Source organism: Bos taurus, chromosome 16 (genome assembly GCF_002263795.3).
Source record: "Bos taurus isolate L1 Dominette 01449 registration number 42190680 breed Hereford chromosome 16, ARS-UCD2.0, whole genome shotgun sequence".
In the NCBI taxonomy this organism is placed as follows: domain Eukaryota; kingdom Metazoa; phylum Chordata; class Mammalia; order Artiodactyla; family Bovidae; genus Bos; species Bos taurus.
In genome coordinates this window covers 46,704,070-46,727,765 of record NC_037343.1, presented here as the reverse complement: position 1 = coordinate 46,727,765, position 23,696 = coordinate 46,704,070, and the positions used below count along the sequence as shown (strand labels likewise).

The 23,696-nt window shown below is 42.2% G+C and overlaps 1 protein-coding gene across 3 annotated transcripts in view; it reads right to left on the bottom strand.

Moving 5' to 3' along the window:
• The window catches only part of DNAJC11 (DnaJ heat shock protein family (Hsp40) member C11), a 70,325-nt gene extending 49,841 nt beyond the window's left edge, over window positions 1–20,484 (bottom strand). For 2 of the 3 annotated variants that reach the window (XM_024976145.2, XM_059875314.1), the window contains exon 1: window positions 20,388–20,478. In XM_024976145.2, the coding sequence (XP_024831913.1) occupies window positions 20,388–20,459 (72 nt within the window). In that variant the 5' untranslated portion in view covers window positions 20,460–20,478. 3 annotated transcript variants of the gene reach the window in all.
• Window positions 20,485–23,696: the final 3,212 nt, after the last annotated feature.

Genomic DNA, 23,696 nt, shown 5'->3' with positions numbered 1-23,696 from the left:
GTACTTATTCCTAAAATTGTATATAAAATTAAGTGATGTATCATGCTGTAAGTCTGAAAAGTTTCATCATCTCAATTATCTAGTTATAATTTTAATGGAAAGTAAATCTAATATAAATTCAATCTTTATATATCATAAAATTCATAGTGAAAAGATCCCTAGAGACCTGTAGAGTTTAGTGGTCTTTTAAAACTGTTGGTTTAGATGCTGTATGATACAAAAACGCAATAAAGCACAAAAAAGAAATTCAAGACAAACAGTAAAAAGTTAAAATGTCTCTATTTATGCAGATGTCGTCTATGTAGAAAATCATAAAGAGTCTATCAGAAAACCTACTAAGTGATTTTAGCAAGGTCATGGGATACAGGATCAATAAACATCAATTTATTTCTATATATTAAAAACTGAGACTTGGTATCACTGACCAACATGAACTACTTAGGGATACACTTATGACCCGTACAGTGAAAGCTACAATGCACTGCGACAGAAATGACACAAGGCCGAAAATAACGGCACAATAAGCTACCTTCATGTACCAGAAGATTCAGTATCATTCAGACGTCAAATTTCCCCCTACAGATTCAATGCAATCCAATCAGAATTCCAGTACGCAATCCAATCAGAATTCCAGTAGGCTTTTTTTTTGGGTAGAAACTGACAAGATAATTCTAAAATTTATATGGAAAAACAATATGGAGCAAGAAGAAATTTTACTTTTCAGTTATTTTACTAACCAAAATAACTTTGAGGAAGAACTGGAGGACTCACAATACTGGACTTTAACACTGCTCTGGTAATCAAGACAGCGTGCTACCAGTAAAAGAACAGACATACACAAACCAGTGGACCAGAAGTGAGTCCACAAACAGACCCCCATGTATGTGGTCAGGCGTGCAATATGAGGTAATGCAAAGCGGAAAAGACAGTTCTTCAATAAATGACGATAGAAGAAAGGAATATTCACATGTGGAAAAACGAACCTTGACCTTTACTGTGAAACACTGGACCTGCTTGGTGAAATGAAAGGATACCAGACAGTAACTCAAAGCCACATGAAGAAATTAAGATCTCAGAAAAGGAAATACACGGGCAATTATAAAAGCTAGTATTATTATAAAAATGATTTGTAACTCCGTATCTTGTCTTCTCAATGATTTCAGACATTAAAAAAAAAGATTAATCTAAAAGGTAGTCTTATTGTAGCTCCAGCTTATAACTTCATGTTTTGTTTCTACATAATTTAAGAGACTAATGCATTCTAAAAAAAATAATCCCTAGTTTATTTTTTAGACACACAATATGTAAAAATGTAATTTTATGACATCAATAACTGAAAGAGGTAGCATACAGTTGCAAAATAAAAGTTTTGGTACATTATTCAAGTTAAACTGGAATAAATTCAAATTAGAGTATTACAACTTTAGGATGTTAAATGTAATCTAAGGAGTTAAATGTGACCACAAAGGAAACCGTTATAGCATATACATGAAAGGATATGAGAGGTGAATTAAAATCCAGCAAACCCACTGCTGGGCATACACACTGAGGAAACCAGAAGGGAAACAGACACGTGTACCCCAATGTTCATCGCAGCACTGTTTATAATAGCCAGGACATGGAAGCAACCTAGATGTCCATCAGCAGATGAATGGATAAGAAAGCTGTGGTACATATACACAATGGAGTATTAACCCAGCCATTAAAAAGAATACATTTGAATCAGTTCTAATGAGATGGATGAAACTGGAGCCTATTATACAGAGTGAAGTAAGCCAGAAAGAAAAACACCAATACAGTATACTAACGCATATATATGGAATTTAGAAAGATGGTAACAATAACCCTGTGTACAAGACAGCAAAAGAGACACTGATGTACAGATCAGTCTTATGGACTCTGTGGGAGAGGGAGAGGGTGGGGAGATTTGGGAGAATGGCATTGAAACATGTATAATATCATGTATGAAACGAGTCACCAGTCCAGGTTCGATGCACGATACTGGATGCTTGGGGCTGGTGCACTGGGACGACCCAGAGGGAGGGTATGGGGAGGGAGGAGGGAGGAGGGTTCAGGATGGGGAACACAGGTATACCTGTGGTGGATTCATTTCGATATTTGGCAAAACTAATACAATATTGTAAAGTTTAAAAATAAAATAAAAAAAAAAATTTCACTACAAAAAATCAGCTTAACACAAAAGATAATAATGTGGGACATGAGACAAAAAAAACAAAACCACCAAAACAGTGCACAGAAAACAAGTAGCAAAAATATTCCTTCTTATAAGTAATTACTTTAAACATCAATAGATTAAACTCTCTAATCAAAGACAAAGACCAGCAGAACAGATAAAAACACATGACCACCTGTATACTACCAATGAGAGACTCAACTGAGATCCAAAACAAACAGGTAGAGAGTTGAAGGATGGAAACAGACATTCCTTGCAACCACTGTAGTAACCATAAGAGAGCAAAGCTATTAATACCAGATAATACAGACATGAAATCAGAAAAGGTTACAAGACACAAAGAAAGACATCCAATAATAATAAAAGGTTCAGTGCAGCAAGAAGACAGAATAACTATAAACTTCAGTTTCAGCATCAGTCCTTCCAGTGAATATTCAGAGTTGGTTTTCTTTAGGATTGAAAGTTTGATCTCCCTGCTGTCCAAGGGAGTCTTCTCCAACACCACAGTTTGAAGGCATCAATTCTTCAGCACCCAGCCTTCTTCATGGTCAAACTTTCACATCCATACATGACTACTGGAAAAACCATAGGTTTAATATATGGACCTTCGTAGGCAAAGTGATGTTCTGCTTTTTAACACACTGTCTAGGTTTGTCATCATTTTCCTTCCAAGGAACAAGTTTTGTTTAATTTCATGACTGCAGTTGGCGTTCACAGTGATTTTGGAGCCCGAGAAAATAAAATTTGTCATTGCTTCCACTTTTCCCCCTTCTATTTGTCATGAAATCAGACACCATGATCTTAGTTTTTTGAATGTGGAATTTCAAGTCAGCTTTTTCACTCTCCTCTTTCACCCTCATCAAGAGGCTCTTTAGTTCCTCTTCACTTTCTACCATACACACTTCTATATGTAAAATAGATAGCTAAAAAGAACCTATTGTATAGCACAGGGAACTCTATTCAATACTCTATAATGACCTATATGGGAATAGAATCTAAAAAGAAGGGTGAATATGTGCGTATGTATGACTGATCCACTTTGCCGTACAGCAGAAACGAATACAGCACTGTAAATCAACTATGGGCTTCCCTGGTGGCTTAGCGGTAAAGAATCTGCCTGCAGTGCAGGAGACTTGCAGCAGATGTGGGTTCTATCCCCGGGTAAGGAGGATCCCTGGAGAAGGAATGTTAACCCACTCCAATATTCTTGCCTGGAAAATCCATTGACAGAGGAGCCTGGCAGGCTACGGTCCGTGGGGTTGCAAAGGAGTCAGACACAACTCAACAACTAAACAACAAACAACAAAATCAACTATACGCTAATAAAAATAAATTTAAACAATAAAAGGAAAAAACGAGAGAAAAAGAAAAGCTAAAATCAAAAATGGCAGAAGGAAATCATAAAGATTAGAGCAGGGATAAATGAAATAAAGAATGGATATGCAATAGAAATAAAATGAAAGTTGGTTATTCAGAAAGATTACAAAAATCAACAAACCTTTGGCTAGACTGAAGGCAAAAAAGAGAGAAGATTCCAATGACTATGAAATGAAAGTGGAGCTATTACTATTCATTCTATAGAAATAGAAAATAGTTCATAAGAGAGCACTATGAATAACTGTACACCAAAAAAAATGAAAACAGATGAAATGGACAAATTACTAGAAATACAAAACCTACCGATCAAATCATGATGAAGTAGAAAATCTGCATAGACCCATGACTAATAAAGAGATTGAAAGTGAAAGTCGCTCAGTCATATTCATGGAATTCTCCAGGCCAGAATACTGAAGTAGGTAGCCTTTCCCTTCTCCAGGGGATCTTCCCAACAAAGGGATCGAACCCAGATCCCCCACATTGCAGGCAGATTCTTTACCAGCTGAGCCACAAGGGAAGCCAAGGAGACTGAATTAACAATCAAAACCTCTTGACAAAGAAATGCCCTGGACCTGATGGATTCACTGGTGAATTCTTCCAGACATTTAAAGAATAGCAATCTTCAACTATTCCAAAATATTGAAGAGGAGGGGACACTTCCAAACTCATGCTATGAGGCCACTATTACCCTGATGCCAAAGGCAAACAAAGACTCCACAAAAAAGAAAAAAACCTACAGACCAGAATCCTTTATGAACAGTGATGTAAAAATCCTCAACAGTATACCAGGAGCGTTCAGCAGCATATTAAAAGGATAAACATTACAACCAAGCAGTATTAATTCTTAGAATGAAATGACAGTTCCATGTATGAAAACTGATCAATACAATACACCATATTCAAAGAAACCCCATACGATCATCTCAATAGATGCAGAAAAAGCGCTGACAAAACTCAATACTCTCTTGTGATAAAAACACTCAGCAAACTAGAAACAGAAGGAAACTAAAAGAAACAAAAACCATTAAGAGGCTTTTACAAACTGAGGAAGAAAACTCAAAGCTAACATCATATTCAATGGTAAAAGACTGAAAGTTTTTCCCCTAAGATCAGGAAAAAGGGAAAAACGTCTGTTCTTACCACTTCTATTCAACATAGTACTACTGCAGGTCCTAGCCAGAGCAATTAGGTAAGAAAAAGAAATAAAAAATATCCAAATTGGAAAGGAAGAAGTAAAATTATCTGTTTACAGATGATACAATCATATATAGAAAACTCTATAAAAATTCCACATACACAAAAACCTTGTTAGAACTAACAAATGAGTTCAGCAAAATTGCAAGCTACAAAGGCAACACACAAAAATTAGCTGCATTTCTATACATGAACAATAAACCATCTGAAAAGGAAATGAAGAAAACAGGTCCATCTACAATAGCATAAAAAACAAACAAACAAAACTTAAGAATTCGCCAGGGAGGTAAAAAAGGCTTACAAGAAATAAAGATGACATAAATAAATGAAAAAGATATTTTATGTCAAGTGTCTTTGGAAAACTTTGGACTGGAAAACAATATTACTAAAATGTCAATAATATGCAAAGCAACTAACAAAATCAATGTAATCTCTATTAAAATACCAATGACATTTTTTACAGAAATAGAAAAGTCCACTCTAAAATTCACACGAATCTCGAGGGATCCCAAAAGCCAAAGCTCTTTGTCGTGGAAAAAGACAAAGATGGAGGACTCATACTTCCCTATTTCAAAATTTACAACAAAGCTACAGTTACCAAAACGATACTGGCATAAAGACAGATATATAGACCAACAGAATAGAACAGAGAGCCCAGAAGTAAATCCTCAAACAAACGATCAAATTATTTTTGACAACTGTGCCAAGACTACTCAACAGGGAAGGGGTAGGCTTGTCAACAAATGGTACCAGGATAACAGAATATCCACATGAAGAGTGAAGACCATTACCTAACACCATATAAAAAAATTAATGCAACCGATTTTTGTATGTTGACTTTGTATCCTACAATTTTGGCTAATCCACCCAAACTTGATTAAAGATTTAAACGTAAGAGCTGAAACTTTAAAACTCTTAGAAGAAAACAGACCAAAAGCTTCAAGACATTGGATTTGCTGACAATTTCTCAGATGTAACATCAAAGATTTTGGAGCCCAAAAAAATAAAGTCTGACACTGTTTCCCCATCTATTTGCCATGAAGTGATGGGACTAGATGCCATGATCTTCGTTTTCTGAATGTTGAGCTTTAAGCCAACTTCTTCACTCTCCTCTTTCACTTTCATCAAGAGGCTTTTTAGTTCCTCTTCACTTTCACACCACAAGGGTGGTGTCATCTGCATATCTGAGGTTATTGATATTTCTCCTGGCAATCTTGATTCCAGCTTGTGCTTCTTCCAGCCCAGTGTTTCTCATGATGTACTCTGCATATAAGTTCAATAAGCAGGGTGACAATATACAAACTTGATGTACTCCTTTTCCTATTTGGAACCAGTCTGTTGTTCCATGTCCAGTTCTAACTGTTGCTTCCTGACCTGCATATCACTGTAGATGGTGACTGCAACCATGAAATTAAAAGACGCTTACTCCTTGGAAGGAAAGTTATGACCAACCTAGATAGCATATTGAAAAGCAGAGACATTACTTTGCCAACAAAGGTCCATCTAGTCAAGGCTATGGTTTTTCCAGTGGTCATGTATGGATGTGAGAGTTGGACTGTGAAGAAAGCTGGAGCACCGAAGAATTGATGCTTTTGAACTGTGCTGTTGGAGAAGACTCCTGAGAGTCCCTTGGACTGCAAGGAGATCCAACCAGTCCGTTCTAAAGGAGATCAGTCCTGGGTGTTCTTTGGAAGGAATGATGCTAAAGCTGAAACTCCAGTACTTTGGCCACCTCATGCGAAGAGTTGACTCATTGGAAAAGACCCTGATGCTGGGAGGGATTGGGGACAGGAGGAGAAAGGGACGACAGAGGATGAGATGGCTGGATGGCATCACCGACTCGATGGACGTGAGTTTGAGTGAACTTCAGGAGTTGGTGATGGACAGGGAGGCCTGGCGTGCTGAGATTTATGGGGTCGCAAAGAGTCGGACACGACTGAGCGACTGAACTGAACTGGACATCTGAGATACAGGCAACAAAAGAAAGGAAAGAGAGAGAAACTGGACTTCATCAAAATTAAGAACTTTCGTGAATCAAAGAATACTATCAAGAAAGTAGAAAAACAATCTGAAGAATGGGAGAAAATAGTTGCAGATGGTATATATGATGAGAGATTAATAACTAGCATATATAAAGAATTCCTAAAACTCAAAAAAAAAAAATCTGATTCAAATATGACTAAGGACTTAATACATCAAAGAAGATATATTAATGGCTAAAAGCATACGAAAAGATGCTCAATATCACTAACCACTAGGGAAAAACAAGTCAAAGCCACAATGAGACATCACTCCATACCCATCAGGCTGGCTACCATTCAAAACAAAACAAAAACAGGAAAAAAATAAGTGTTGGCAAAGATGCAGAGAAACTGGAACCCATGTGCACTGCTAGGGGGAATGTAAGATGGTAGAGCTTTTATGGGAAATACATGGCAGTTCCTCAAAAACATTAAAAACAGATTTACCATACAATCCAGAAATTCCACTTCTGGGTAAATACTCAAAAGAACTGAAAGCAGGTTTTGAACAGATATTTGTACACTTATATTCAGAGCAGCATTATTCACAACAGCTAAAACATGGAAGCAGCCCAATGCCCATCAACAGATAAATCGATAAGCAAAATGTGGCATATACAGACAATGGATATTATTCAGTCTTAAAAAGGCAGGAAATCCTGACATGTGCTGCAATAAGGATGAACCCTGAGAACATTATGCTAAGTGAAATAAACGAGTCACAGAAAGAGAAATACTGTACACGTTTACTTACATAAGGTACCTAGAAGTAGTCAAAATCATAGACATAAAGTAGAACGGTGGCAGTCAGAGGCTGGTGGAAAGGGAGGTCAGGAGTTACTGTTTAATAGGGATAGAGTTTGAGTTCTGCAAAATGAAGAGTGTATGAGATGTAAACGGTGGCAGGTGCATAACAATATGTAAACATTTAACATTGCAGAACTGTATACTTAAAAATGACTAAGAAAAAAATTGCACAGAATTTTATGTGTATCTTACAAGTTAAAAAGCTGGAAACAATCCAATCCTTTGCAACCTGGTTTGGAAACTTTCAGGACCCTCTTTAACCTATGATTTCCTTTAGTACGGGGGTCTTTTACTCCTCAATCCACTGTTAGTTATCTGATTGGCCCTTTTTACCTGTATTCTCACATCTTTTGAGAAAATTTTCTCATATTAATTGTTTAATAATGTCTTCTCCTTCATTTTACTTTATTTAACGCCTAAAAAACTTGATCTTCCAATTTTTAAAATTTACTTTTGTGGGTATTTCCTCATCTTTAACTTCCAGTTATTTGTTATCTTCTTTTTAAGTTCCAAGAACTCCTTCTTTTTTTATGTAGTATTTCTTTTCGATGAATCACCTTGCTGTTATTTCTTACATGCAGGATCTTATCTATCTGAAGGCAATCTAGTTCCCAAACTCCTTGCATTGTCTGCTTCTTCTAGTTTCTCCTTGCTGTCAGCATGATCTCTCAGAATTCCTCTGGAGGCTTCCCTCAAACACCTGATGTTCTTTGACAGCTGATTTACACTTCATAGTAAGACACTAATAGGCTATTTGGAAGCTCTGTATGTGTGAACAGGCCTTGTCATCTGATGAGGTTCTTTCTGCTGGAAGGGAACCTAGAAGTTTCATTTGGCAGTCTTTTCTCTTTATAGGCTAGTTCCTTCAGGGAAGAGCCCAGGAATAAGGGGAAAAAAGCTAGAAGCCTCACCACGCAGGGTGCAAACACTTATGTTTCCCTGCTTTTGTTAGGGAGCCACTCTCACCCTCTACGCTCTATGTCTAAGCTCCGGAGTCTTTCTGGCTCAATTTCTCCAGGGAATAATCCTCCTGTCTTCTGGCAGGGTGGGCTAACAGATTTTCATCTGTCAGAGCTGAATACTATCATTAAAAAGGAAAAAAAAAAAAAAAACTTTGCCAATCTGGTAGAGAAAAAGCAAAACAACAAACAAACAAAAAACAGCCTTGTTTCAACCTGCATTTGTTAATTTACAAGTGAGGGTGAACATTTTTCCAATCCTTTATTTGCATTTCAGATTTCTTCTACTTGTTTCCTTTGTATTGTTTCCCTATTGGGGTATTCATTCCCCCCCCCCCCTTTAAAGCCAAGAGTTCCTTATATATGTTGGAAATGTGATTCTGTACCAAATATAGACTCCTTTTAAGTCTTTAAAAAAGGTTTTAGAGATGTTTCTCATTTTTGTAAAATCAAACATATCCATGCTCTTTTCTGATTTCTGCTATGGTATCGTGCTTAGAAAAGTCTCCTGATAACAATTTCATTGTATTTGCTTCCCTTAGATAATTAAGGCACAGAAGACACTGCTCCATTTTCACTTTAATTTCTAGTGACAGACACCATCTCTGCATTCAAAGTGACAGCACAGAGTCAGAGAGTATACGGTCACTCTGCTTTTATTTCCTATCTTCAATTAGCAAAGTCAGCTACAGCATGTGGGAACATTGGTATGGCTATCCATTGGACAGGCTACATCAATGGTTCTTAAGTGTGGTGTGGGGCCCCTAGGAGTTCCTGAGACCCTTTCAGGGGGTCCACAGGTCAAAACTATTTTCATAATAATACTTAGGTGTTATCTGCCTTTTCCTCATCCTTTCATAAGCATTGTTATGCAGTCGCCAAGTCGTATCTCCATGGACTGCAGCGCACCAGGCTCCCCTGTCCCTCACCATCTCCTGGAGTTTGCTCAAGTTCATGTCCATTGAATCAGTGATGCCATCCAACCGTCTCATCCTCTGTTGCCCCCTTCTCCTTCTCTCTCAATAAGCACACAGTGAGATTTTCCTGAGGTAACATGAGGTGTGATGATACCACTGCTCTGATGGTTAGTGAAGTGTGTACTTGTACACTTTCTTGCTTTCTAGAAGCTTGTAAGGTGGTAGCTTTATGCTATAAACACAAGTTTTCAGAGATCACCTCAATTGATTCTCAGTGTATTATCTTTCGTTCTGCCTGCAAACTCATTATTGTCCAATACATAGTTATTTTGAAATCCATAAGTTTTTCTCATGCTTATACTGAAATATAAGAAGTACATTTTGTGTCTTATTGTTAAATATTGATAGCTATAACCCACATAAACAAAAGCTCTTTGGGGCCCTCAATAATTTAAGAATGTAAACAGGCCCTGACATTAAAAAGTTTGAGAACTGCTGCGTTGGTGATACTGCGGTGACAAACAACCCCCAGATTCCAAAAGTTTTTTTCTCCCTCACACTACATGTCCATCTTGGGCCAGCTAGTTCTCTGCTTGGCAATGTCCTCAGGTCCCAGGTGGACAAAACAGACCCTTTGGAACCACCGCCAATCATGGAGGCAGAGGGAAGAGCATAAGACTCCGGCTCACCTGCCCTTTAAGTGCCCCAGCCTGAGCAGCACACACATCCCTTCCACTCACGCCATTGGCTAGAGCTGGTCATGTGACCGCACTTAACCACCAGGGGACTAGGAAGTGCAGCCCCTCCCTAGTTAAGAGCCAATAATGTTTGGTGTACAGCACATCTAACTAGTACAATGATATTTCATTCAATACTTTGAAGACCCGTTAGAATATACAAGCAACAACTTAAGCGATACCTCAGACCTTCACTTTAAGAAAAGTAAAGCTGGACTTCCCTGGTGGTCCAGTGGTTAAGAATATACCTGCTAATGCAGGGGACACAGGTTCAATCCCTGGTCCAGGAAGGTTCCACATGCCTCAGAGTAACTAAGCCTGTGAGCCACAACTACTGAGCCTGTGCATTCTAGAGCCCACGCTCAACAAGAGAAACCACTGCAATGAGAAGCCTGTACACCACAACTAGAGAGTAACCTCCCGCTTGTAACAACTAGAGAAAGCCTGCACAGCAACGAAGATCCATAAATAAATAAGTACAAATTTAAAAAAGTAAAGCTACCAGGCTTTTTATTGCCGAAGCCTATAAATTTCAAGCTCAAACTTCCAGGCTATATCTATATTACTGTATCTCAGCAACAAAACCTCCACAAACTATGTTCTTTTGGATTATGGGAAGTCTGCCTAATTACTGCAATTGGAGATTCATGACTGCCCATATGCTCCACGACAATCTGATCGAAATAAACTGCATCAGCTAATAAAAGGCTGTAATTTTTTATGATACTTGGTGCTCACAGAATTTAAAGGAAAAGGCAGATTTCAGAGCTAATTAACAGCAAGACAGCATGGGTACTTTGTGCTGAGCGAGAGCCGCTTCACGAAGAGAAAGGGCGCTAGAGTATGTGGTGTCGTTGAGCAGATTCTGATCACACTGAGAGACTAGCTTGTGTGAAGGTTCCCACACAGTCTGCAGCTTCAGAAGACCAGAAAACTGCCCTCCGCATGGCCCTACCCTCTTCTGATGCCACTTTCCCTGCTCAGCACAGTCTTCTACTCTTCTTACTTATGGGGACATCTTTGGAGGCTCTGGAAATAAGTTCCTGCACATGGGGGTTCATCCACAAATAAAAGACCCTGACAATGTATATGGGACTTCCCAGGTGGCTCAATGGTAAAGAACCCACCTGTCAATGCAGGAGACACAGGAGACGTGGGTTTGATCCCTGGGTCGGGAAGATCCCCTGGAGGAGAGCATGGCAGCCCACTCCGGAAGAACCCTATGGACAGAGGAGCCTTGAGGGTAAAGTTGAACACAACTGACTGACAGAATGCTACTAAGTAGGTGGACTCACCCTCAAGTGTGATACAGACTGTCCTAGCATTTCAAATAGAACAGGATTTCAAGAGAAACTAACCAATGCCTATGGTAAAAATTCAGCTCTATTTAACTGACAAAAGGAAAAAGAACTGTTAAAAAATAAATCTAATCCATCTGAAGCTTTGTAGAAATACCATTACTGGTGCTAGTACAAAAGATGATAAATATGTAACCTTTTCTCATCGCAATAAAGAAACGTAAGAGAAAGATGATCACTATCTGCCGGATGAAAAAGGACAAGCCCTGAGGGGAAAGGCGTTCCTTCCTCTTCTCTCACGGCATCCAGTCTTGAACTGAGTCTCCACAGGTCTTGGCTTAAACCGGGGCCCCAGCTATGAATTTGCACTCATCCTCTGCTCCCTGACTTTAAGCAATTTTCCTAAGGGAAAGTTGAGATTTACCAAGCTGAAAATTATCAAAGTGCTTCCAATACATTCCTCTAGGATGACCTGCCACCAAAACTGCAACATGTTCCTCAATACAGGTGTCCCACAAAGTAAAATGCACCTGGACAAGGTGAGTATGGCATTAGCAAATATTTCGTCATTTCAAACCACCACGTTAACTGAATGTCAACTCTGCTCTAAGTACCACAAGAGATACAGAAGAAGTACATCATCCCTGCCCTCAAAGAGATTATAAACTAAGTGCATGTGTCCATTCCCTAAAACTCCCCACACATGGATTTAACTAAACAATAACGAAGACACGGGACTTCCCTGATTGTGTCCAGTGGTTAAGACTTCGCCTTCCAACACAGGGGGTGCACATTTGACCTCCAGTCAGGGAGCTAAGATCCCACATGCTTCACCCCAAAACACATTAAAACAGAAACGATATTGTAACAAATTCAATAAAGACTTTAAAAATGGTCCACATTAAAAAAAAAAAGACCTAAGTTCAGCGCTGTCAGAATGGAAAGAAAACTTCATGGAGCCAGTAGTGTTGAAATAATCCAAAAGGCAGACTGAATTTGTTTCAGTATCGACAACAGGCTGGGGCATTTCAGGGGAAAAGAGTGCCCCGAGGAAACAGGTGAGACAGAACACTGACAAACTGGCCTTATTAAAGGCAAAGAAGAAGGCAGGAAGTAGGCAAGAAATTAACGCGGATATCCACCCGCCTGCTCATTCACTTGGCAAACATCTGACAGGTATGTGTCATGTGCCCACAGTGCTATGAACCCAGTGGCGAGCCAGGCAACCACGGTGCCTGACCCCACATGGAGCCTGCTTTGCAGTGGAAGAAAACAGAACGTCAGCACAAAGTGGGCAGAAAATATAGAAAACATCTAATTTGTAAGGGGCTTTAAAAACAGAGCCAAGAATTTGACCTTTATCCAATAAAAAATAGGACGTGACAAAAGACTTCTGGCTACAGAAACGTGATCAGTACTGTGTTAATATTAACTGGTACAGCTTGACTGAAACTGACAAAAGGTGAAAACACAGAGACCTGAAGAAAATAGAAATGAGGGGGTCAAAGTCAGCTGGAGTGGAGAGGATTCATGGACTGAGTACCTGTGGGGAACCTGAGAAGGGACTCAATACTACTTGGAGAAGAAAAATCAAAGAGCATCCGAGGCTTTTCACTGGGATGCACAGGTGAGCATGAAACTGGGAGGCAGCCAGGCACAGGAGGCAAGTGATCCGAGCATGTAATCGTAACGGCCAGAAGGCAGAGATGCAGGGTCAGAGCAAAGCTAACAAAGTGCTATCACCAGTATTTCCTCCATTTGAATACTCATAAAATGCCTGGAGACTGGCGTTAGAACCCCCGTATTTCAGAGAAAAACAGTGAATATCTAAAAGGTTAACTAAGTGGCTTGTCTGAGATGGAGAAATTTACCTGATTATGTATCCCTGACCCAAAAGCTGGCTAGAGATTGGAACTCGTGTAGCCTGGCTCAAACCAAACTTTGGTTGGCAGACATTTACAAGGAGGAGAGGCAAACTACAGAAAGGGGACATTTATTCTAACCTGTCAAAGGACTCATCCGAATTCTGTGAAGAACTCCTACAAATCAGTGAGAGCACTCCTTATTAACTTTTATGCTCATGATACTAATAAAAATATACTGGCATTTACTTTACATAATAATGTGCCCATTACTATGCTAAGCACTTACATGCATTCTCGATTAATTCTCCCAACAGCACTACAACAGTAAAATTATCCTCTGGATTTTATGGATGAAGAAACAGGTTCAGAGAGGTTAAGGAACTTAGCCCAGGTGGCTAGAAAGTCAAACTTGGACTAGACTTCAAAGGCTTTGCTCTTTAAGCCACTGACCTCTTCTCAAACTCCATCTTCACCTTTGGCCTTTTCAAATAATCATCAACACACTCACAGGTGACTCACATGCCAGGTACAAGGTGAGCGATCCTAGCTGTCCCTCCCTAACGCCCACCTTTGCTGCGTATGGAGGTCTGACGCACACATTCTATTTCTCATGATTTTGGAAGTCAGCTTCCTACCACCACTTTATTTAGGACCTTTCATTTTGAGAAGGTGGGCTCTAGAGAGAAAAAATCAAATCATGAATGCATCAGAAAGGCTAAACAGGAGGTTGAGCAAACAATTCCAAGATTCTACAATTAGGAATAACCTTAGAAAACTTACATAGGTTCTCCTTAACACAGAAGGAAAAAACTTACAATTTACCCTCAAGACGGCATTGTAACTTCAAAAACAGGACTAGGGAATTGGTAAGAACAGGAACTCTAAATACTGGGGGAAAAAAAAAGGCAGGGCCTTTTTTCACCTTTAAGGTTTGTGGGGCTGACGGGGCTCCCATCCTTCAGGACAAATCCCTTCCTGACAACAACACGTGAGAACCGGGCCAAAGGAGCAGAAATTCTGATTCTCGATTAAAGGTCATTCCAAGGGCTCAGGAGAGACTTTCCTACCACTGTACAACTCTGTCTTCATTTCTCTTCCTGGTTATGTCCGTATGTTTATTTGGTGCCTTTGAGACATAAGAGTGAATAAAAAGGCCAGCATCTGAGGGCCATGAGCTTAAGTTCCTTCTTGGGTCAAAACTCACGCTTCAGATCCTCTCTTGCATCAAGGGTTCGGCTTCTTTCCCCTACACACCTGACCTTATACTGTCTGTGGTCCGTGCCCATCTGCTACATCCGGCCCACTCGATGCCCACATGATTCTTGTGGTTTGATGTCTGTTGGCATTTTACTACTGAGGAATGTTCTGGCCGCAGCAAACCCGGGTGGGAACACAGTGCACTCACTGCAGGCAGAAGTGGTTCCAAAAGCCCAAGAGCCAAGCAGCCCACAGCCGTCAGACCACAAGAGCTTCCACAAAGGAGCGTGACCCATACAATGCAGGGGCCACGGAAGCAGTAACATTCCCAGTGGTCTTCTTTTTTTCTTTTGGATGGTGCCCCCTTTTAAACATTTCTTCTATTTTGTCTTCTCATCTCTGTTAGCTGTCTTAAATCCTCTCTTTGAACATGGTAGGGTGTAAATAAAATACACGAGTGAAATTAAAATGAAAGTTTAATGAAAGTAAACTCTTAAAATTCCGTAGCCAAGCAAAACATGTGGCTTGTGTGTCCCATGGTTTCCTCTCCATTGTTTTACTGAACTCACAGCAAATAGAAAAGCTTACAACTGAATTCCCTTTAAGAAAAAAACAAAGAAAAAAGAGAGGTAGTTTGGTCAATAATGTAGAACTAGAGCATTAAAATTTCAAGACCCAATCGTTTGAAATGCCCAAAGCAGAAAGGTAGTAACTAGCTTAAGGTTCATTAAAGAAAACAATTTCAAAATTCAGCCTTGCGGTGTTTGCTAATCACAGTATGAGGTGACACTGGAACTTGAGGGGTACCCTAATGGCCCCCTCCTCACCTCAGGAAGACCCCCCAAAGCTCCACCGGTCACCGTCCTGACCTCCAGTGCTGTCATGCTGTCGCTGGAGCAGAACCTCTGCCAGGCCCTGCCCTCTCTGCCTGGTCCCTTCAAAGATGACCACTCACAACAACTTGATCTGTGGGTCCCACTCTGCTTCCAACCCAGACGCCGTCTCTTTAAATCACCCCATGGCTCTGCACCCCACTCCCAAGCTTAGCCCAGCTGCTGGGGACCACTCCTCCCGCCACCCAAGTCAAATGCATGACCTTGCGGGAAGAGTTCAGATAACTGTCTTCTGAAGAGAATAAACTTAGTAATTTGAACAGAAAGAAGAAAGCTTTGGGAATTTAGAACCTAATACTTAGCATAAAATCTTAAATTATGCTTAGCACTATTTTTTTTTTTATTACTACAACAGTAAACTGAGCCTGGATGGGACAGACCAAAGTCTTCTATGTACATGGATGTCTTTTTCAAACAAGCAAAACCTCATGTTTATCAAAATCCAAGAAGTAGTAACAATAAACATCATTAATCAAATACCTACTTATGCGTCAGGTACTTTATACATAGCCTCATGCTCCAATATACAACACCCTGGCTCAGAGCGAGTACTTCATATTAATACATTTTTATCTGTTACCTACATTTCAAGAAAAGCTCCCAAAAAAACAGAGAGCAAAAAGGTTCAACGACTAGCTACCTAGAGGCACACACCTTCCGGGGGTAAAACTAGGATTCGAACACAGGATGGTCTGGCTGCATATCAGTAAAGGAGACTCTGAGGTTGAATGACGTGTTCAAGGTCACCCTTGGGGGCCTGAGTGGCCTGAAAGCCCTGCTCTTAAGGACTATGCTCCTCTTCACTGACAGGCAGCCTTAGGAATGTGACCATTGGGCTAAGTCAGGTTTCTGGACAACCAAGGCTCACACTACTTGCTCAGCACAAGCGGGTTCACTGTTGTAACTATCAGACTTTGAACCTAAGGCAGCAAATGGAAAACTCGATAAAGAAAACCTTGATAGACTCACCTTCACATCCCTCATTAAGACTAATCACCTGCCCATCAGGTTAGATAAGTACCTCAGGGCTTTAGGTACCTACATGTGCCCTGGCTTACCACCCTTTTACATTCAATTTCTGTGGATGGCCCTGCCACCTTGGTTGGGGGTTGGGTGACTGTCCCCCAAGGTCAGTCTTGGCTGTGACGGGTAGACCTTCCTCATTTGCTCTAGCCTTTTCGTCTGCAGTCCAAACTCAGATTTTTCAGCCCCAACTCTGTGACTGTAACCTGCAGCCAAAGTAACCCAGACAACCAAAAACTGTGGAGAGGATGAGATGCCCTACACCAGGGAAGGAATGAAAATGCAGGGACTTTGGGAAAACTTTCCATTTAGGTGATGATTTTGCACTTCCAGTTTCATGGCTACTTTGGAAGGAAGGATGAAGATTCCAGAACACTGACCTCCATATGTGGGCTACAAGAAAAGACATTTCTACTTGAGTTTGTTTTTTATTTAATGACTGTTTTTTTTTTCTTAACAAAAGTATCTACAACTTGAAAAGGAGACTGGCTCCTTTAAGGCTAAAATTGATTGGGACCAGAGATCTTACAACAGGTTATAAACGTTGCTGACTGACATACATAAAAATGAAACTCTTTCAACTACAACACTGGTTAAAGTAGGAGTTAAACTCAATTATTTAGGAATAAATTAGGTTTAAAATGTGTCAATTATAATGTCGATAAAAAGTATGTACATCAAGAAAATTTCACTAATTCTTCAGGAATCCTTTCTCCAAATAAATTTTGGAAAATCATCTCAGAAATCTCAGATCAGAGTTTGGGCCTCTGATGGTGCATCTGGCTACGTAAACCAGAGATGCCAATCCAGTTTCAATATGCCTAGTTAATGATAAATTATTCCCTCCCCTCAACGTGTGGCAGGCAGATAACTACTCCACTCTGCAGACAGACAATGTAGGAACACTAGAGAAAGGGAATTAGTAAAGATCATCCAAGTTTTATCTAGCTGCCTACTTCACTCTCTGCGATACAATTTAAAGGGGATATTTTAAAGTTTAAAACATGGCAAGGGAGATTCTTACGCAGATTTCAGACATTTCTGTATTACTCCATTTGTTATCATCATGTATCATGCTTATAAATTTAAAACTTTATTAATTAGAGTTCCCTGGTTTGGGTTCAGCTTGCTTCCATCTGAGATTCTTGGCAGAAAGTCACGAACCTCCTGAACATGAGACTTCTGAAAGCGCTCTGGGGTGCTGGTGGGAAGAGGACCTTGCCTCCTAGTTACACTTCAATGCCATCAAGCTGTAGACCTGACACATCAACAGGGTTATTACCTTCTTTTGACCACACGTGTAAGATAAAGATTACTTCTATTTTCTTCTCTAATCTTCAGCTAAATCATGGTCTTTCAACTTCAGGTTGATTTCTAATTTCACCAAAAAATCTTAGTTAAAATCAAGTCCAGAGATCACTTTCCGAGCTTCTTTTCTAATGGAACCCTGGAAAATCACACCACAGAGGATGGTGTTCTATACTGAGTTTGTTAGCAGCAGCAACACAAAATGATTTAAGCCAGAGGACTTGTTTCACAGGACTTTCACCTACAGCCAGAAATGTGGGAGGTGACTTCACTGTTCCGGAGAAGTGAAATTTCTAAAGAAATACTTCTTTGACTTTCACCCATCAGCCTAATAACAATGACAAGTCCCAACACTCTGGCAATTTCAAGGTATACCTCTGACAAATATTTACCTAGGACTTCAGCCAAGCTTACTACTCTAGACCTTTTTGATCATTTGCAGCCACTTAAGATTCCAGGCAATGGCACCCTACTCCAGTACTCTTGTCTGGCAAATCCCATGGACAGAGGAGCCTGGTAGGCTGCAGTCTATGGGGTCGCTAGGAGTCGGACACGACTGAACAACTTCCCTTTCACTTTTCACTTTCATGCATTGGAGAAGGAAATGGCAACCCACTCCAGTGTTCTTGTCTGGAGAATCCCAGGGACGGGGGAGCCTGATGGGCTGCCGTCTATGGGGTCGCACAGAGTAGGACACGACTGAAGCGACTTAGCAGCAGCAGCAGCAGCAGCAAGATTCTAGGGGCTTTCTAGGTGGCACTAGCGGTAAAGAACCCAACTGCCAAAGCAGATGTAGGAGAAGTGGGTTTGATCTCTGGGTGGGGAAGATCCCCTGGAGGAGGGTATGGCAACCTACTCCAGTATTCTTGCCTGGAGAATCCCATGGATAGAGGAGTCTGGTGGGCTATGGCCCACAGGGTTGCAAAGAGTCGGACACGACTGAAGTGACTTGCATGCAAGATTCAGTGAACAGGTATTAGTATCTTTCCCCAGGCAAACTATAAATGAGTGGTAAGAAAGGCTGATTTCAGAAAAGCTGGTTTCATTTACCACTTCTAAGAACTGGAGAAAAAGAATAATGAGCCAGACAGCTCCATTCAAAGGGAAAGAAACAGAGGCCAAAGAAGCCTCACCAATGACTCGTTCCAAGAATCTCTAGGTGACCCTACTGCAACCTAACAAGATCTGAAATTCACTAAAATATTTCACTGGATGTTTCCACGGTAAACAGTGACTAACACATTTAAGGAATTCCCACCTGGAGTGCCCAAAGAGTCCAGCAGCTCTGGAGTCTGAGGAGTGGTAAGCCAGGCAGTACAGCACAGAGGTCAAGAACTGCGGCTTCAGAGTCAGACTGCCCAGGGGTGAATCTAGGCTCTTGCAATTCCTAGTGGTGTGGCTTTGGGCAAGTTACTTAATCTCTCTATGGTTCAGTTTCCTCAGATATCAATCAAGAACTCTCTGAATGCCTACCTTAAAGGCTAATACGGTAATTAACTGCAATAACATAAAACAAAGTGTCCATTCAGCACTGTGGCCCTGCACAAAGTGAGCACTCACAGAACATTAGCTATTATTAACATCACGCAGACCTGAGCTCACTGACATAACAGCCTGATCAGTTTTGCCAAGGACAGCCAAATGAGGCTACTTCTGATCAATGGAAAATCTGAGCCAGAATCAGAGATCCTATGGCCGGGCTGGGAAGACCCTACCTAGCAGTTTAGAGAGAAAGAGTTCACTTCATGAACATGACCTGACCTTGGAAGCCTCTCTGCCCTTCACGCTGACCTCAAATGTACTTGTCAACAAGAAAGGAAATTTAATTGGAACCCCACTATGTCCAGGACACCATGTGAGGCTCTCTAGTGTTATCTTTCAATCTGTGAGGAAACGAGGGATAAGCACTTGGCGTCTGGAAACGCGGGTGCAAGTGGTGGCGTCAACTCTTCTTCGCTTATTCCTGAGTTTATTCCTAACCTGGGCCTCCGAATGGAGGCTATTTGTCCAAGAGACTCTTTCTTCCATTTCTGGAAGCCGCTCAGGAAGAAGGAGGACACAAGACACGTGCCTCTGAGCCTGGACTCACTTCAGAGGCGGGATGTCCCCGTGGAAGACTTGGGGACCGGACAGACCCCTGGGGAGGTTCCCTGGTGGCTTTGACCTTGGCGCCTGGGACTCCGTTTCCCATCCTGCCGGCTGCGGTACGATGACACAGCCCCTCGGCCTAGGCGGGTGTGTGAGCCGAGTGTGGCAACTGGTCCTGGAGGACTTGGATTCCCCATTCCACCTTCACCTCGGGACCCTGTTTCCCCCAGGGGGCGCGGGGCCCTCTGGCTTTGCCGGGACACAGTGCACACGGCAAACCGGCAGCGGAGAGCTGGGGGAGAGGCCAGATAAGATACCCCCGGCGCAAGGGTCAGGGCGGTGGGGACAGTCTGGCCGGCCAGCGATCGCGCACGTCAGCCGGGGTCACGCGGCCTCCCCGCCAGGGTCCGGCCGCCCGAGGAGGGAACGGGGCGGTCGCTGCCAGCCCGGCCCCGCCTGAACGACCTGGCCCGGCCTCGGTCCGGACGGCGGCCCGCCGCAGGCCTCACCTCCCTGCGCACGTTCAGCAACGAGTAATAGTCTTCATTGTCCAGCTCCTCCTCGCTCAAGGCCGTCGCCATCTTCGCAACCTTTCACCCCGCCAAACCTGCAAGGCCGTGCTCAAGAGGGACTGACGGTCCGCGGCTCAGATAGCGCGAGCCGGCGAGGCTGCCCCACAGCGGCCCCTGGCGGCCTGGAGTCGCGCCGCCTCCGCGCAGCCCGGAAGGAGCGCGCCTGCGCCCTGCTCCCCGGCGCGGCCGAGGGCGGGCCCAGTCCCTCCACGTGTTGCCCGGGGACCTAAAGCCGAGCCCGGGGACCCTGGGGCTGTGCCTTGGCTAGAGACAGCGAGTTTGCGGTCACTTCCGGGGGTCGTCACGTCTGGACGCCGGGGAGACACACCTTTGCGACACCCTCTGTCTCCCCCGCCGGCGTCCAGTGCGGGGCACATCCGAATCCCAAATATAGCCTCAACTGGGCTACGTGGCCATCTCCCCACCTCCACCCTTACCCCGGTACCCCTCCGACGGGAGGCTACTGGAGGCCCCACATACTGATTTGTCTTTGCACAGGAAGCTTCCAGAATGGCATGTGTTCCTCCAGTGGTCTTTCACTTTCATCTTGACAACCCTGCCCAGGGGACAGGCCCCCTCATTTTCATTTATTATTGTCGTATATTTGGAGCATCTGGCAGTTTTTCTGCTGCTTAAACGACGAGGCTATAGCCATTGTGAAAGTGAAAGTCGCTCAGTCGTGTCTGACTCTTTGCCACCCCAGGGACTATATAGTCCATCGAGTTCTCCAGGCCAGAATACTGGAGTGGGTAACCTTTCCCTTCTCCAGGGTATCTTCCCAACCCAGGGATCGAACCCAGGTCCCCCGCATAGCCGTTGGGTTTCCACTCTAATTGTTTCTGGCAGGCGTGTGTATCTACTGACCCCACCCTGGAGCTGTTCTCTTGTAAATTTCTACCTTATGATTTAGCATTGGAGTCGAATTGATTTCAACCTTGTGCCTGTGACGTGGTGCGTTGTTGAAGATGTCTCTGCAATCATTTAAACAATTTAAATGTCTTTTAAATGATCCAATTATCAAGATAAAGTGGACAAGAGAGTGCCCCTGGTCTTGTCACCTGTTTGGTTCATGCCGACTTGTACCAATTCTTCGCTAATTCTCAGTAATGTTTGCTCTGTAACTAACCACTGACTTAGAATCATCCTTGCTGCCCTTCCTAAGCCAGTCTCCTGGGAAGCCCCAAACACCTGTCTGTGGATTTGAGAAGTTGATTTCTTTCTCTTCCTAATTTTTGACCAGATGTGCATCATGTGGGCTTGTGTACAGTCCCTTGCAAGTTGCCCAGCCCTCTTAAGGCTCTCTTGGCATGAGTCACTTAGGTGTGCTGAGACTGGTTATTCTGGAGTGTTGAGTCAGTCTGGAACAAACTGTCAGCCAGAGTTGTAAATTAAGACCTATTTCTTTATCTGTGTGAGATTTCCTCACAGTAGCTTTCTTTCACACACACTCATATTCCATCAGCTAGTCCAGAAATTTTTTTGTTATGATCTTTCCTTTTTTCTCCGTTGCAGAGCAGTGATTAGGGCTAAACTGCACACTGACATTTGCTGGTTTTTAAGAATGTCTTATTGAGAGGCTGGGGGGAAAACTAGAATGTTGTGATATTCCTTTTTTCCTCCCGTTTGTAGACATTAATTGGGCTATAATGCTCAGTTGGGTAGAGGAGCTCTTTGCCATCTTTCCTCTGCTTTGGAAAACACTGCCTCTAGGAATTACACAAACGGAACACAGCATATGTCTCAGAACGCCCAGGTCGGTGTTGGTATGATTGAGAATGACCTGGTTTTTATCACCACTCAAACAAAATAAATAGTGACTCAGGGATGCTCTGTGCTTTTGTCCTCTCTTGGGCCCACGGTATTTTGTGTTACTTGGTTACTTGGAAAGTGATTGTGACAAATAAGAAATAAACTTAGATACACTACAGGCTCAAGCATATATTGACTTTGGAGATTGGCTCTCTTGTTTCTCTCCTCCAAAAACCATAATCTCTGATGGGCAAAATAATGAAAACTGAAAGATGTACAAATTTATAAGTTAACACACACATCCAACAAACTACTCATGCCAGAGCAAGTGACAAAACTCAGTCACATTAACTCACTGCCTTGCACTTTAGTTTTCCTTTGATTGGGTAAAGTCACAAAGCAATTTGTCACTTAGTTGCAAAGCCTAATATACCAATACTTATGTAATATGCTCCTATAACTATATGACTATGTGTGTGTATTATTATATATGTATATAAAATTGAAATGGGGGAAGGGTAGAGGACATAATCTTTATATTTTAATTTTTTAAAAGTCTTTCTTGAATTTGTTAGAATATTGCTTCTGTTTGTTTTATGTTCGGTTTCCTGGCCCCAAGGCATATGGGATCTTAGGGCCCCCATCAGAGATTGAACCCTCAACCCCTGAACTGGAAGGTGAAGTCTTAACCACTGAACCACCAGGGAAGGTCACACAACCTTTAAAAGAATGATTGCTGTTGGGGATATACCAAGATCTGGTCGGAACTAATTATATCCAAAATGGTGGAAGAGTCAACTTCCAGTGGAACTTGAGCCTCATTATATGCTCGTTGTAATTCATTAGCTAAGTGACACACCCACAGGTGCCATGACAGATCGAACAGTGTTGGTTGCTCAGTCGTGTCAGACTTTTTGTGACCGAGTGCACTGTAGCTCACCAGGCTCCCATCCATGGACTTTTCCAGTTGAGAATACTGGAGTGGGTAGCCATTCCCTTCTGTAGAGGATCTTCCTGACCCAGGTGGTGGCTCAATTCCTAGAAATCCCCGCCCCTTCCCCCAAATAGTTGGAATAATCCTCTCACTCATCAGTGACTAAGTCATGTCTGACTCTGTGCAACCCTGTGGACAGTAGCCTGCCAGGCTCCTCTGTCCATGGGACTCTCCAGGCAAGAATACTGGAGTGAGTTGCTGTGCCCTCCCCAGGGATCTTCCTGACCCAGGAATTGAACCACATCCACCTGCATTGGCAGGCGGATTCTTTACCACTGAGCCACCTGGGAAGCCAGCCCATTAAAAACTAACTGCCGCATATTTGGGGGTCTCCCACCTTCTGAGAGCGGCCCACACTCTGTCTGTACAGTGTGTTTCTCCCAGGCTCACTCTTGCCTTTTGAGACAGACTGCATTCTGTCTCTGGAACATGTGTCTCTCTAGATAAATCCACTTCTTACCTATCACTTTGCCTCTTGTTGAATTCCTTTTGCATGGAGACAT